This window comes from Panthera onca, chromosome D2 (assembly GCF_046562875.1).
Source record: "Panthera onca isolate mPanOnc1 chromosome D2, mPanOnc1 haplotype 2, whole genome shotgun sequence".
Lineage (NCBI taxonomy): Eukaryota > Metazoa > Chordata > Mammalia > Carnivora > Felidae > Panthera > Panthera onca.
Genome location: NC_138349.1, coordinates 85462290 through 85475608, shown reverse-complemented (window position 1 = coordinate 85475608; position 13319 = coordinate 85462290). Strand labels below are relative to the sequence as shown.

The 13319-nt window shown below is 42.0% G+C and overlaps 1 protein-coding gene across 6 annotated transcripts in view; it reads left to right on the top strand.

The window, feature by feature from the left end:
* PCDH15 (protocadherin related 15) overlaps window positions 1–13319 on the top strand; it is a 1703323-nt gene that overhangs the window by 1230474 nt on the left and 459530 nt on the right. For all 6 annotated transcript variants that reach the window (XM_078434112.2, XM_078434113.2, XM_078434110.2 and 3 more), the window contains 2 exons: window positions 3092–3211; window positions 10345–10455. In XM_078434112.2, the coding sequence (XP_078290238.2) occupies window positions 3092–3211; window positions 10345–10455 (231 nt within the window). The remainder of the gene's footprint in view (window positions 1–3091; window positions 3212–10344; window positions 10456–13319) is intronic.

The window sequence follows — 13319 nt, the reverse complement described above, 5'->3', positions numbered from 1 at the left end:
CACATAAATTCTATTGGGGCCAGGTATGTGCAGCACCCCAAAATAATCTTAAGTCCTAAAACGAGCATGATTGAAATTAAATTACTTTTTCGACCAACCTTAAATTACCACTATAAACAAATGCATGGTAAGTCCTTTTACATGTAGTCTAACACCGTCTTTGTTGGACTTTGTCACTGAATGTATTTTTATAAAGGCAACCAAGAAAATAACGTGGGGTTTATTTCGAATGACTAGCTATTAAAAATTATACCTCCTTATAAATTTTTATTTTTATATTTTAAATTTTCTGTATTTAGTTTTGCATGAGAGAGAGTGAGCAGGAGAGGGGCAGAGGGAGGGAGAGAGACAGAATCCCAAGTAGGATCTATGCTCAGCATGAAACCTGACACGGAGCTAGATTCCAGGACCCCCTGGGATCATAACCTGAGCCAAAATCAAGAGTTGGACGCTCAACCAACTGAGCCACAAGAAGCCCAGTGATGTTTCCATCTAAAGGAAACATGTTAGTGAGGAAGAGGAAAAATATTAATTGGTCGTAGTACATTAAGGCACCATAGCAGTTTTGTGTTGCCTTTTTTGAGTTTCAAAAACATTTGGACAGCTGGAGAAAAATACAGATCTTTTCACAGTTAGGGTCTTTGAATTTGCAAATACTGCAGAGTAAGAAGTAACATCCTTCAAATCATCCATTCCAAACAAATACTATATAGAATATTTATTTCTAGAAACTCAGTTTTGAAAAGTCTGGGTAATAGATAATGTTGAGATTTAGAGAATATTATGCTTTATTTTCTCCTTGACTAAAAATAGTTCTTTTCATATAAAACTGCCATCCCATCACTTACACGAATCATCAGGGAGGTTTCATTTGCATCTTGGATTCTGAGATTCCAATGTGAGCTTAGGTGTTTTTGTTTTTGCTTTTTTTTCTACGTGGATAGATAATACTTCAAACTTTACATCTAGTCAACTTGAATTTCTATTATTAAACCAGCATGGAGAAAACTGTCAACCTGTCTACATAATGTAAAATTTCCAAAAGAAAATAATGTCACTGTATAGTAAAAATGCACTGAATGTTAGATAACTTGTTGCATTATCAGGTGAGAGAGTCCTAAGGTTTTTCTCTTGTTTGTTTTACTTTTTTGTTTGTTTTACTTCTAAATAACTTTGATGTGGTGCCGTGGGTTGAAGTCACCATGTTTCATAATGTACAGGTGACTAATTAACTGATTGTGTTCAAACTTCTTCCTTCAGTTTAAAAACACTGGGGCACCTGGCTGGCACAGTCAGTTAAGTGCCTGAGTCTTGGGTTCAGCTCAGGACATGATCTCACAGTCTGTGGGTTTGAGCCCCGCATCAGGCTCTGTGCTAACATTAGGGAGCCTGCTTGGGATTCTCTGTCTCCCTCTCTTTCTGTCCCTCTCCTGCTTGTGTCCTCTCTCTCTCTCTCTCTCTCTCTCTCTCTCTCTCTCTCTCTCTCTCACACACACACACACACACACACAATAAATAAATAACATAAAAAAACGTGGTTAAAAAATAAAAACTAATTGGTTTTAGTAATAGTGAATTGGTATAAGCGGTCAGTGTTCTGGCACGTTGTCCTCAGTGCGTACTGACTGGGCTGGCAGGGCTGATGACACACGAAGGCTGTGATTGTTCCAGAACATACTCGCTGTGTAGCTCTCGCTCCCCGGCCACCAGCCCACTCGCTGGTGTGAGGGTCTCCAACATCGGGCACATGGGCCCAGTTCCTCGACCTCCTGTTCCTTCCCCTCAGTAGGGATGCTGTGCCCGTGGCTTCGGGACATGAGGGACCCTGTCTACCATGAGTATATTCTGTTTGGCCCCTCTAATTCATAGTTCAATTCTCTAGAATCTATTGCCAACCTTAGGACCAAGACATTTCGTATAAAATGAGAATATTAGAAGACCATATTCCATGATGGCAAGAATTTGTTGGGGCTGAGTTGCAGCTACCAGTTCACAGAATGTATGTGCCTCTCCGTTCACCCCCAAGGCCATCAGGCTTCTCTCATTTCCATGACCTGTGGATCCCCATACAGATTTGGATCCATACCCACTGAAAACAGAAATAAATGAGTTAACTCCCTTTTTTTTTTTAATCTCTGATACAATTTCTCCATTGAGAGAATCCCATTTAACAACTACCAAGACATATCTAAAAATAAAAATAAAAAAAAGTAAAAGCCTCTGCTCTGTAGAAGCAAAGAGTTCTGTTTATTGACAAAATTCATTTACACATTATTTCAGTGTGGCAATGAAGGAGATAAAGTAATAAATGAAAGCACAACAAGAAGGTCTCCTGACTCAGATGCCCATCAGAGAATGCTCTGTTGGGTGCAGTCTAGGAGTGGGTGATACCTAATTAAGTCGAAATGTAAGTAATGAGTAGGATTCCAGTGAAAACCTGAGGACTGGAAGGTCTGGACATAGGAATGCACTCCCTGTACAGAGGTACCCCACAGGTCATGGAAAATAACAGCGAATCCCTGGGTTTCATCCAACATGAAAATACACGGCTGTGTTGCCAACACCCTGCAAGGACAGAAGAAGCCGTCAGCCCCCTCCCTCCTCTGATGGGCCAGGCACCACTGTCCCCAGCCTCTCGTCCTCAGATTTCCACAGGCGTGTTGTTTCATTGGTGTCTCTGAACGGGTTTTTGATTTTAATGTAAAGTCGCTAACTCTTTCGTACAATTTAAATTCCAGCTTGTCGATAACTTAATGCATCGAGGTTTTTTATTTAAGGAGGAACGGCAGATACATTTTCTCCACAGGGCCTAAGATGTTAATGGTGATAGATTGGTCCACAAGTGCTCCCGCTGAATGAGGGCCTTTTATTTTCCACCCAAAGCAGGGACCGTGATGATGGAAATTGCAGCCTTTGCGAGAACTCCCATGTAAGGTTTGCAAGTGTTGTCTTGAAACGCTTCAGGTCTCTGGCGGTGGACAGCTGCCTCCTGTGTTCCTTTGTGTGACAAGAGGCTGGGTGGGTGCTGGGACACTTCTGCTGTGCCCTGAATGAATGAGAAGTGACCGTGTCTTTCTCATTTTACTTTCAGCTCACTCCGGTTGGCACCACAATATTTACAGGGTTTTCAGGAGACAACGGAGCTACAGACATAGATGATGGACCAAACGGGCAGATAGAATACGTCATCCAGTACAATCCGGAGGACCCGGTATGTGAGCCCCCACCTGCAGTGTGGACTCTCTGAGGGGTGTTTACTGCAGCTGGTACTTACCGTATCGTCACAACCCTTACCTCCTCCAGCCACGTTAGTGTCCTCCTGCTGTTACCAGCCATCCCAGAATTACAGTCTTGTAACTATTTGTGGTATACTTCTAAAACTTTTAAGAAGGTTTTGGTGGGCTTGGGAAATAACAATTTGAAAATATTTATAGGTGTAACATGCCATTGTCACCTCATTTCCATCATGTGTGCGGACTCCTAAGCATCGTAAATAAACCACCGGGGATGACGTCACCAGTGTGATGCGTGTGCTTTGTGGCTCTTACAAAGTGACATCACTGCCCCTTCTCCACCAGTGAAGCCTCAGGAAGACAAGGGACAAAGCTGTTTTTTTTAATACTTATTTTTGAGAGAGAGAGAGAGAGAAGGACAGAATGTGAGCCAGACACACTGGCTTTTTTATGCTTATTTATTTTTTAGAGAGGGAGGTGCAGAGTGTGAGTGGGGGAGGAGCAGAGAGAAAGAGGAAGAGAGAGAGTCTGAAGCAGGTTCCAGGCTCTGAGCTGTCAGCACAGCGCCCGATGTGGGGCTGGAACTCACAAACCGCGAGATCATCACCTAAGCTGAAGTCGGACGCTTAACCGACTGAGCCACCCAGGTGCCCCAAGTTTGTCTTTTTAAAGATTAATTATTTATGTTTTTATTAGACCGTGGGATTTCTGCACCATGTCTCCCATGGGATTATGAGAGTGTTTCCCCCAATATGGTACGTGAGAGAGCACGCTGATAAAGGCAGAGTTGTTCTGTGGCGACCTGAGCCTGGGCTGGCATGACCGCCCTCTGTCTTCCTCCTCCTCTCAGCCCAGACGGGTTGTCAGGGCACCGTGGCTGCCCCACAGCACTTCTGAAGTGAATTTTCTCAGTGAATACTTCTCCTTTATGTTTAATATTGGGAAAATGAAAGGTGTTGAAGTTAATGTTCTGTCTTTACTTTTAAATTATGGTTTTGGCATATAAGCTTTAAACAAACATGAAAACAAACAAAAACATTGAGTTTGTAGAGACCAAGAATGGCCAACAGGACTTACCTGCCAAATCTACCCTCAGAACTCTGAGTCGTGAAAGCACAGTCTCATTTTCTTTTCTTTCCTTTTTTTTTTTCTCAAGTTAGTTAACTTACGACACCCAGTGCTCATCCCAACAAGTTCCTTCCTTAATGCCCATCCTCCCCACCCAACAGCCCCCTCCCCGCATCAACCTCAGTTTGTTCTCTGTATTTAAGGGTCTGTTATTGGTTTGCCTCCCAGGCTGTGTGTTATTTTTCCTTCCTTTCCCCAGTGTTCATCTGCTGTGTTTCTTAAATTCCACCTGAGTGAAATCATGATATCTGTCTTTCTCTGACTTGTTTCTCTCAGCATAGCCCCCTCCAGCTGTATCCTTCTGGAAGCTCAGTTGGTGGGTAAGAGGGAGCTGGGCTCGAAGGTGTGTGGCTGGCCAGTTCTGCTTGGTGCCTCTAAGCCCTGGAGTCAGGACCGGGTTGAGGTCAGCATGGGCTCCACCCTGTCTCCACTGCATCCTGATAAAATGGTTTAGTCCTCATGCTAAACTTTTGAAAACATTTGGGGAACAAAAATGGAGAACAGAAAATCCCCTGGGCATAGCAGGGTCTAAGAAGGGACTGGATGGTTTTTGTGTGTTTGTCTCACCCCCTGACATGTATGTCTCCATGTGTTTGCAGGCAGAGGCAATGAGACAGAGAAGTGGGGAAGTAATGAGAATGCGAAAGGGAAGGGCAGTAAGTAGGAAGGTCTGCTCAAAAAATCGAGTGGAAAAGATCAAAGAAGGAACTGAGGAAAAAAGGACAAGAGAAACGCTTTCCCTTAACAGTAGGGACAGGCAGCTGACTTCACGCCCCATGTTGGAACTGTTTGTCTTTCTTACTATTTAGGTTTTTGAAAGAATTAATCGTATGTGCGTGTCGTGTTTCTAGCTTACATTTTACGAAGGCTGTTTCCTAACTTGTATTCTTCAAGCTGTAAAAATGGAACAGCCAGGCCATGGATTTTAGGGAAAGGATTATCACACTGCATTAAAAACAAACCTACTCTGGGGCGTCTGGGTGGCTCAGGTGGTTAAGCGTCCAAGTTCAGCTCAGGCCATGATCTCACGGTTCGTGGGTTCAAGCCCCACGTTGGGCTCTGTGCTGGCAGCTCAGAGCCTGGAGGCTGCTTCAGATTCCATGTCTCCCTCTCTCTCTGCCCTTCCCCCACTCACACTCTGTCTCTCTCTTTTTCAAAAATAAATAAACGTTAAAAAAAAAAAAAAAAAAACTATCCAAGGTTTAGAAATAATGTGAGACAAAAAATCCATTACTTAGGAGCTGTCTTTTAGAAGTTTCGTGAGGCTGAAACTCCTTGTTACCCGTGCAGTAATTCCTTCTGCAGTCTTCCCCCCTTTCAGAGATTTGTGAGCTCACCGTCAAACATAATATGTACCTTTTACTACCTGTAGTTTGGGTAAGCCCATCAGCCACATGCAGTGTCCAAATTACAGAATGAGAAGAATGTACTTGAGCCAGCTAGCACTACTGTGGAATAAATAAAGACATCCTCTGGCCATGGGCCTAATTCAGTGAGACAAAAGAATCAGACACCACACGAGCACTTACCTTAATGTTATCGGGGGGAGAAAGCATTGACCCAGCCATATCCTTACAGAGATAACCCACCTTTAAACTTCACACCGTAATATTCCAATACTGATTTCTCCATTTCAGAACAACAAATATATTTGTATTACAAATATATTTAACCTGAAAACATGGCACCTCTGGCTTTTGTAGCCACAGTCATGATTTCTTTCATGTTAGTCCCACAGGGAATGGTAATGGTAAAAGTGTAGACTGGTTTGTTCTAATTAAAACTCTCAGGGTTTTCATTTGTCTGTCTTCCAACTGACGCTATGTTAATCACTGGCAGAAATCACAAATTAATGACCTGGAGTTTCATTCAATTCACAAACATTTTGTTTGGCCACATTTTAATTTAAATACTTTTTCAGCCAATATCTAAAAACCATGAAATTTCACATTCAAATCTAGATTTCCCTTCTCTCTGAAGAAATAGAAATATGACAGCAGGGGTTCTGGTTTCCAAATGAATCTGTCCAATGTGTCAAGTGGTCTATTTCTTTTTTCTTCTTTTCCAGCTAGTATAATCCTCAGGCCTAAATTTTCTACATTTTTATTTTTATTTTTTTATTTTTATTTTTTTTAATGTTTATTTGTTTGTTTTGTTTTGTTTTGTTTGTTTTTTTGAGAGAGAGAGAGATAGAGAGCAAGCAGGGGAGGGACAGAGAGGGAGGGAGACAGAATCCCAAGCAGGCTCCGTGCTGTCAGCACAGGGCCCGATGTGGGGCTTGAACCCATGAACCATGAGATCATGACCTGAGCTGAAATGAAGAGCTGGATGCTTAACCAACTGAGCCACCCAGGTGCCCCAATAATTTTAGAGTTTACATTTCTTTGCTAAGATTTCTCTTGTTTTCCCTCGTGGTGAGCATTTTTTTATATCTCTGAGCACAGACATGGTTAAAATAGCTGCTTTAAAATCTGTGTCTACTTGTCATGACATTGGCCTTTCCTGACTTTCTCCCTCTTTTGAAAAGGGATCACATTTCCCGGTTCATCATTGGTCAAGTTGTTTTGAGCCCTCTCCTGGACATTGTGAATGTGATGTTTTGAAGAGACTTTTAATTCTATCATATTCCTCTGAAAAGATTTTTTTGTGTGTTTTTAATCTACCAGAGAACATGGTTGGACTTAAGTTAAAAAACTCTTGGGGGTAGCTCAAATCTCAATTTAGTATACATTTTTCCTTAGTCCATCTATTATAGTCTTCCTCATGCAGGTGTGGTATGGAGTTCACCTACAGACCTGAACACCCTTTCTAAGTGGGATTTTGTCCTCTCCCTTCCTGGCTTTCTCCTTTCTGATCGCCCCTCCCCTCCCCTTCCATCAGCTTTGATTGTTCCAAAATCTATTCCCTGATTCTTCAGGCCAGATAGACTTTCTGTGAGAGTTGTAACTGGCCTTCAAGCTACTAACTACCATAAAGCAGCAAACTCACCCATGTTATCTCTTCTTTCAAGTGTGTGGCATCTCCCAGAGTGTGTCTGCTTTGGTTATCTCTTGAGGGGTATCTGGTATCCTTTGCCTTTTGTGTTTTTCCCAGAGTTTATAGGCGTTGTCTGTGGAAAGACTGAGTCAAGTAGGAGATAATCAACCATATAGAAACAGAACAATTAATGCCCAATAAGTTCCTTTCTTCAGTATACATTTAGAAGACAAGGGCACATACTTGTTTTTGCTTCTGAACCATTCTGGCCTTCCCGAATATCAGGCAACAATGATATAATCATTTCAAAGTTTTAATAACAATGGAAGAATGTGCCTCCATTTCCTTGATGGTTGTGGATCTTTAGTGACGAGTTATCAGCTCGTTTGCCGCTGGCACCAGTTTTTTCTTTTTCTTTTTTTTTAATGTTTTTAATGTTTGTTTATTTTTTAGAGAGATAGAGACATAATGCGAGTGGGTTAGGGGCAGAGAGAAAAGGAGACACGGAATCTGAAGCAGGCTCCAGGCTCCGAGCTGTCAGCACAGAGCCCAATGCAGGGCTTGAACTCACGAGCTGTGAGATCATGACTTGAGCCAAAGTCGGATGCTCAACCGACTGAGCCACCCAGGCGCCCCTACCGCTGGCACCAGTTTATAACCAGAAACACTGGAATTCCAAATCTGTGTCGAGCTGTTTTCTCTTTAAGAAAGGGAGAATTGGAGGAATTGTTGAAAACCAAGGGGACATGTGTTGTCCATTTGTCTCTGTATTTTAAAAAAGAGGATGATTCTAACACAAGAACATGTTTGAGTATATCCTCATGTCTGTGTGTTCCTAAATATTAGAGAAATAACAAACATAATATCACTTGAAATTATTATGTTGAAGACTCAGCAATCATAGCAGATATCAGTTGCCATTACTATATGTCACCAGTGATCCCTTAGGTGAGTCTTGGGGATTAGCATAGTGTGTTAGTTATCTACTACTGTGTCACAAACCATCACAAACTTAGTGTCTTAAAACAACACACACTGATATTTGCACAGTTTCTGTGCCTTAGGAGTCTAGGCTCAGCTTAGCTGGGCTCTCTGCTTAGGCTCTCACAAGGTTGCAGTCTAGGTGTTGAGCATGTTGGTTCTCCGGTGGAGGTTCAACTAAGGAAGGACCTCTTTCCAAGTGAACTCAGGCTGCCATCAGAAATTGTTTCTCTGTGGTTGTAAGACACAGGCCCTTGGCGTCTTGCTTGCTGTTGGCTAGAAGCTTCTCCCAGCTCTGAGAGACCACACTTAGTTCTTTGGCTGTTTACCCTGTGACTTCTGCAAGGAGAGTGTCTAGACCATGTCTCTTGGCAACATGGAGTCTTATATGTCATAATGCGGCCATAAGAGTGACAGCTCATCACCTAAGCTGTACCCTGATGATTACAAGCAGGTCACAGATCCTGTCCACACTCAAGGTGGAGGGTTTACACAAAGGTGCGGATGCCCATCAGGAAGTGGGGAGAGAGAGGGCTCCCATAGGGATCTGTCTGCCACACCTACTGTTACGTCATCATCTTTGAATGTCCTATAAACATCTACTTTGGAAAGTCTCTTTTTGTTTGTTTGTTTTGTTTTTCACAAATCTACACAAAATAGAGGAGATAAAGGTTCTATTTTGGCTATAATGCAGGGTAAATTGAAGATGGTCACCTGCCTTGTTAACATCTTTCTTTTTTCAATGTTTTTATTTTATTTTTGAGACAGAGACAGAGTGTGAGTGTGGGCGGGGCAGAGAAAGAGGAAGACACAGATTCTGAAGCAGGCTTCAGGCCCTGAGCTGGCAGCACAGAGCCCAGCATGGGGCTTGAACTTGTGAACCATGAGATCATGACCTCAGCTGAAGTGGGTCACCTAAATGACTCAGCCATTCAGGCGCCCCTACATCTTTCTTAACCTACCTATATTTTCTTTATGATGTGAATGAACATTTATACTACATGTGAAATAAAGAAGAATCAGGCATTTTTACTAGCCAAAATCATAAAATCGTAATTACCAACATTGCAAACTCTTTTAACCCATGAGCAAATCAGAGTAGTTAACATTGAGCTTTCTTCTCTCTTGTTTCTTTTCATTTTTCTTCTCTTGTGCCATCATTGTCATTGAATTTTATCTAAAATAAATAAGGAATTGGGGCACCTAGGTGGCTCAGTAGGTCGAGTGTCCAACTCTTGATTTTGGCTCAGGTCATAATCTCACGGTTCGTGGGGTCGAGCCCCACATCAGGCTCCGCACTAGCACGGAGTGTGCTTGGGTCTCTGTCTCTCTCTCTTCCTCTTCCCCTTTCCCCACTTTCTCTCCCTCTCTCTCAAATAAAAAAAATATAAAAATACAACACAATATAACAAATAAGGAACAAATTTAGGGATTAATAGCTGCTCAGCTGATTAACCAAATTCAAAGCAAAAGCATTTGTGCTCGTTTCCAAAATGTTCTTGTTCTTCCTCTCCTTGGAGATGTGCCAGGAATGCGCTTTCTTTTGGTTGGAAGAATGACGTGTTTTGGTTAATGATGCGTGAGCTAACAGAACCACGTACAGGTCACCATCCTCCTCCTCCATTTCTTCCCTGACAACAACGTTGAAAAGGGATATTATGTAGAGATCACAAATTGCGATGCTTGGGGCTCTTGGGTGATAAAAAAAATGGTGGTAATAGAGAAGATGTTTAGATACTTGCACTTTGGTTGAGAAGTGTCCCAGGGTAACCCTAAAAATACATTAAAAACTCACAGGTGACGAGTTTCCGGGTTGTTATCAAATGACTCTGGTAAAACCCATTCATCAACATGGAAAGTTTTTAGACACGATAGGAGTATTAAATCGGAAGCTTACAGGCAACATTCAATTTTCAGGTGATAAACCTACTATCTGTAACTTTCTGGGAGACTCAGCTGCAATACTGCATTCTATAATTCATCTTCTATTCAAATGAGTTGATTCTGTCTCTCTCCCTGTTGGCAGACATCCAATGACACCTTTGAAATCCCCCTCATGTTGACCGGGAATGTGGTGTTAAGGAAGAGGCTCAACTATGAAGACAAGACTCGGTACTTTGTCATCATCCAAGCTAATGTGAGTATTCATTCCCCCTCGCTTCCCTCCTGGGAGCTTAGGAATAAAGAACTCTCCCAAAATGTGTCAGTGCTCGCGGAGTGCCTGCTGGAATTTATGGCCTCAACAGGGTAGGCTGCCCACAGCATAATTGATATGTTCTGTTCTTCTAGATGGAGAATGGGACGGAATGGAACAGGAGGAGTGTTTCTACCCACTGTTCCCTTCACTCTGAGTCACATTCCCACCCTTCGGTAATTTGGCTTTAGTTCGCCCTGAAGTGTTTCTCAAATTGTGACACAGAATGTGACACAGAGTGTGACCTGCAGGAGAATCCCCTCGGTGCGTACTAAACATGTAGGTTCCCGGGCTCTACCTCAGACCCTCTGTGCAAACATCTCACAGGATGGAAGTGGAATACCTGAATGTTTTACTCCCTGGGGGATCGCCAAGTATGCCAAAGAAAGAGAAGAAGCGTCCAGTTGGTATTCTTTTCCCCCTTGGCTGTCATTTCTTGAACACCTGCTCACTAGATGTCAGCTCCTGGGACTGTAACCAGGATGTATGTACAGCAGGAAGGGACAAGCTGAAAACCAGTTGCTTATAGAACGTGGACTTTTATTGTTATCTTAATAAAGCCCCAGCTGTGTGTGGATCAGGTGCTGGTTTGACACCTCAGGTATATCACCGAGGACTGGGTTTCTTCTGCCCTCACACTGGGCCCCTTTCCTGACACTTGGCCGTTTTCCCAGTGTCCTGTTCGTCAGCTGCTAGTGACTACCACAGCCTTAAGCACCACGGCTGCATTTCAGGTCTGACTGCCAGCAGGTGGAAAGGGGGTGAAACCAGGACTCTTCTTGTTTGCTGATCATCCTTCAACTGTGAGGAAACTCCTGCCCAGAGTCCTCTCCCTTCTAGCTTCCCTCTGCAGCCTGGGATCACAGAGTCAGCCTAGAGAAAGGAGGCTGAGGAAGTCTTATGTAGCAAAAGGGGTGAGGTAGCCAACTCTAGATTACACCAAGTTCTGTGCATCTCCTGGTGCTGGACACACTGATAACGTGGGGAAGTGGGTGGAGAGGAGGCAGAGGGGGACCGGGAGGGAGAGGGGGAGGAGGAGGAGGAGGAGGAGGAGAAGGAAAAGGAGGAGGAGAAAGGGGGGGAGGAGATAGAGGAAAAGGAAGAGGAGAAAGGGGGAGGAGGAGAGGAGGAGGAGGAGGAGGAGAGGAATTTGTTAACAAGAAGAATAGAGCTAGTATTTCAGCAAAATTCTGACAGGGCTGGCTACAGATAGCTTCCAATATTGAAAAAGTCCACAGCAAGTGACAAGATCATGTTACAAATAGGTTATTAGACTCTGAAGCCAGCCTGTGCCTTAAAGGATTCCTAAGCAATGTCATTCTACTCCTATAGCAGAGCATGAAGACCACTCAGAGTGGAAAAAAGAAAGCATCCTCCATCAGCTGTTATGAAGTTTATATGTGATAAGGTGTCACTAAATGGCCATTTTTTAGCTAGAGATATTTTGCCAGAAAGGAGGGGAAAGTTTGTGTATAATTATAATTAAATATATAATATATTTACATTAATGTTATTTTATATATTTATTATATATAAATATATTTGCTTATATAAAAGTATATTTATTTATATATATGAATTTAATTTTCCTATTTTATATAGTAGGTAAATAGTAGATATATATAGATAGAGATCTAATTTTTGAAGCCAGATTTCTAAATTTTCGTTCAAAATTCTCAAGTCAGTATCTTGGTGTCCACGGTTAGAGATTAGAGTGCAAACAGCAGATATAGGAGAAACCAATATCTACTGGGGGGGGGGGTCCTCTCAGAGCTCCTCAAAACCCTGAAATCTTTTTTTTTAAATAGTTTTTCTACACAGTGAAAATGAGAAGAAAAAAACACAGCTTCTCTTGTTTGACTCTGAATCTCTAATAAAATTTAAGGAAAAATAAGATTGCTGTGGAATGTATCAGTTTTTCTTGTGCTATTTAAAATGAGCTATTTTTTAAAAAGAAGTTCAAGTAAAGTGAGCTATTTTTTTAAAGAAGTTCAAGCAAAAACATTTGAATCGATGTTTAATTTAAAATATTTTTGAAGGCTCCTGGAACAATCTGTATGCAATTTGCTAGACTGCCCACAACTGAGAGAGAGAGAGAGTGGTAAGTGGTTAGCATTTCAGGGATAAACTTATGAAATACGAGGATATGCGTGAATCAGCAAGAGGGAGGATTGGAACTGGAAATAAGTGAAAGAAAAGGTTAATTTATATGTAACAGTTTTTATTATAAATTTAAATCCTACACTATAAAATGGGAATATTAAATATAGGAGATTATAAGCTTCTTGGTGTTTTTAAAAGCTGTCAGAGCTATATCCTTTTAATAGTTTTATTTATTTACTTATTTTTAAATGTTTATTTATTTTGAGAGAGCAAGTGGGAGAGGGGTAACGAGAGAGGGAGAGAGAATCTCAAGTGGTCTCCACATTGTCAGCACAGAGCCTGACATGGGGCTCAACCTCAGGAACCATGAGATCGTAACCTGAGCTGAAGTCAAGAATCAGTTGCTTAACCGACTGAGCCACCCAGGTGCCCCCCCCCAAAATAGATAATTTAAAAATGGAATCACTATGGGAAAATTATATATGCATATGTGTGTATAGGAATATACTTTTAATCTTGGTAAACACTGCCATATTGTTTTCCAAAATATTACAGCACATCACTTTCCTACAAGATAAAGAATGGCACATTGCCTCTGCTTTTTAGATAAAATAATTTACTAAAAAAAGTGTATTGTAGGAGCTGAAAAGCTGACTACTACTTGCTTGAGGACCGATGGTGAGCTCCCTTCCCTACTCCAAGTT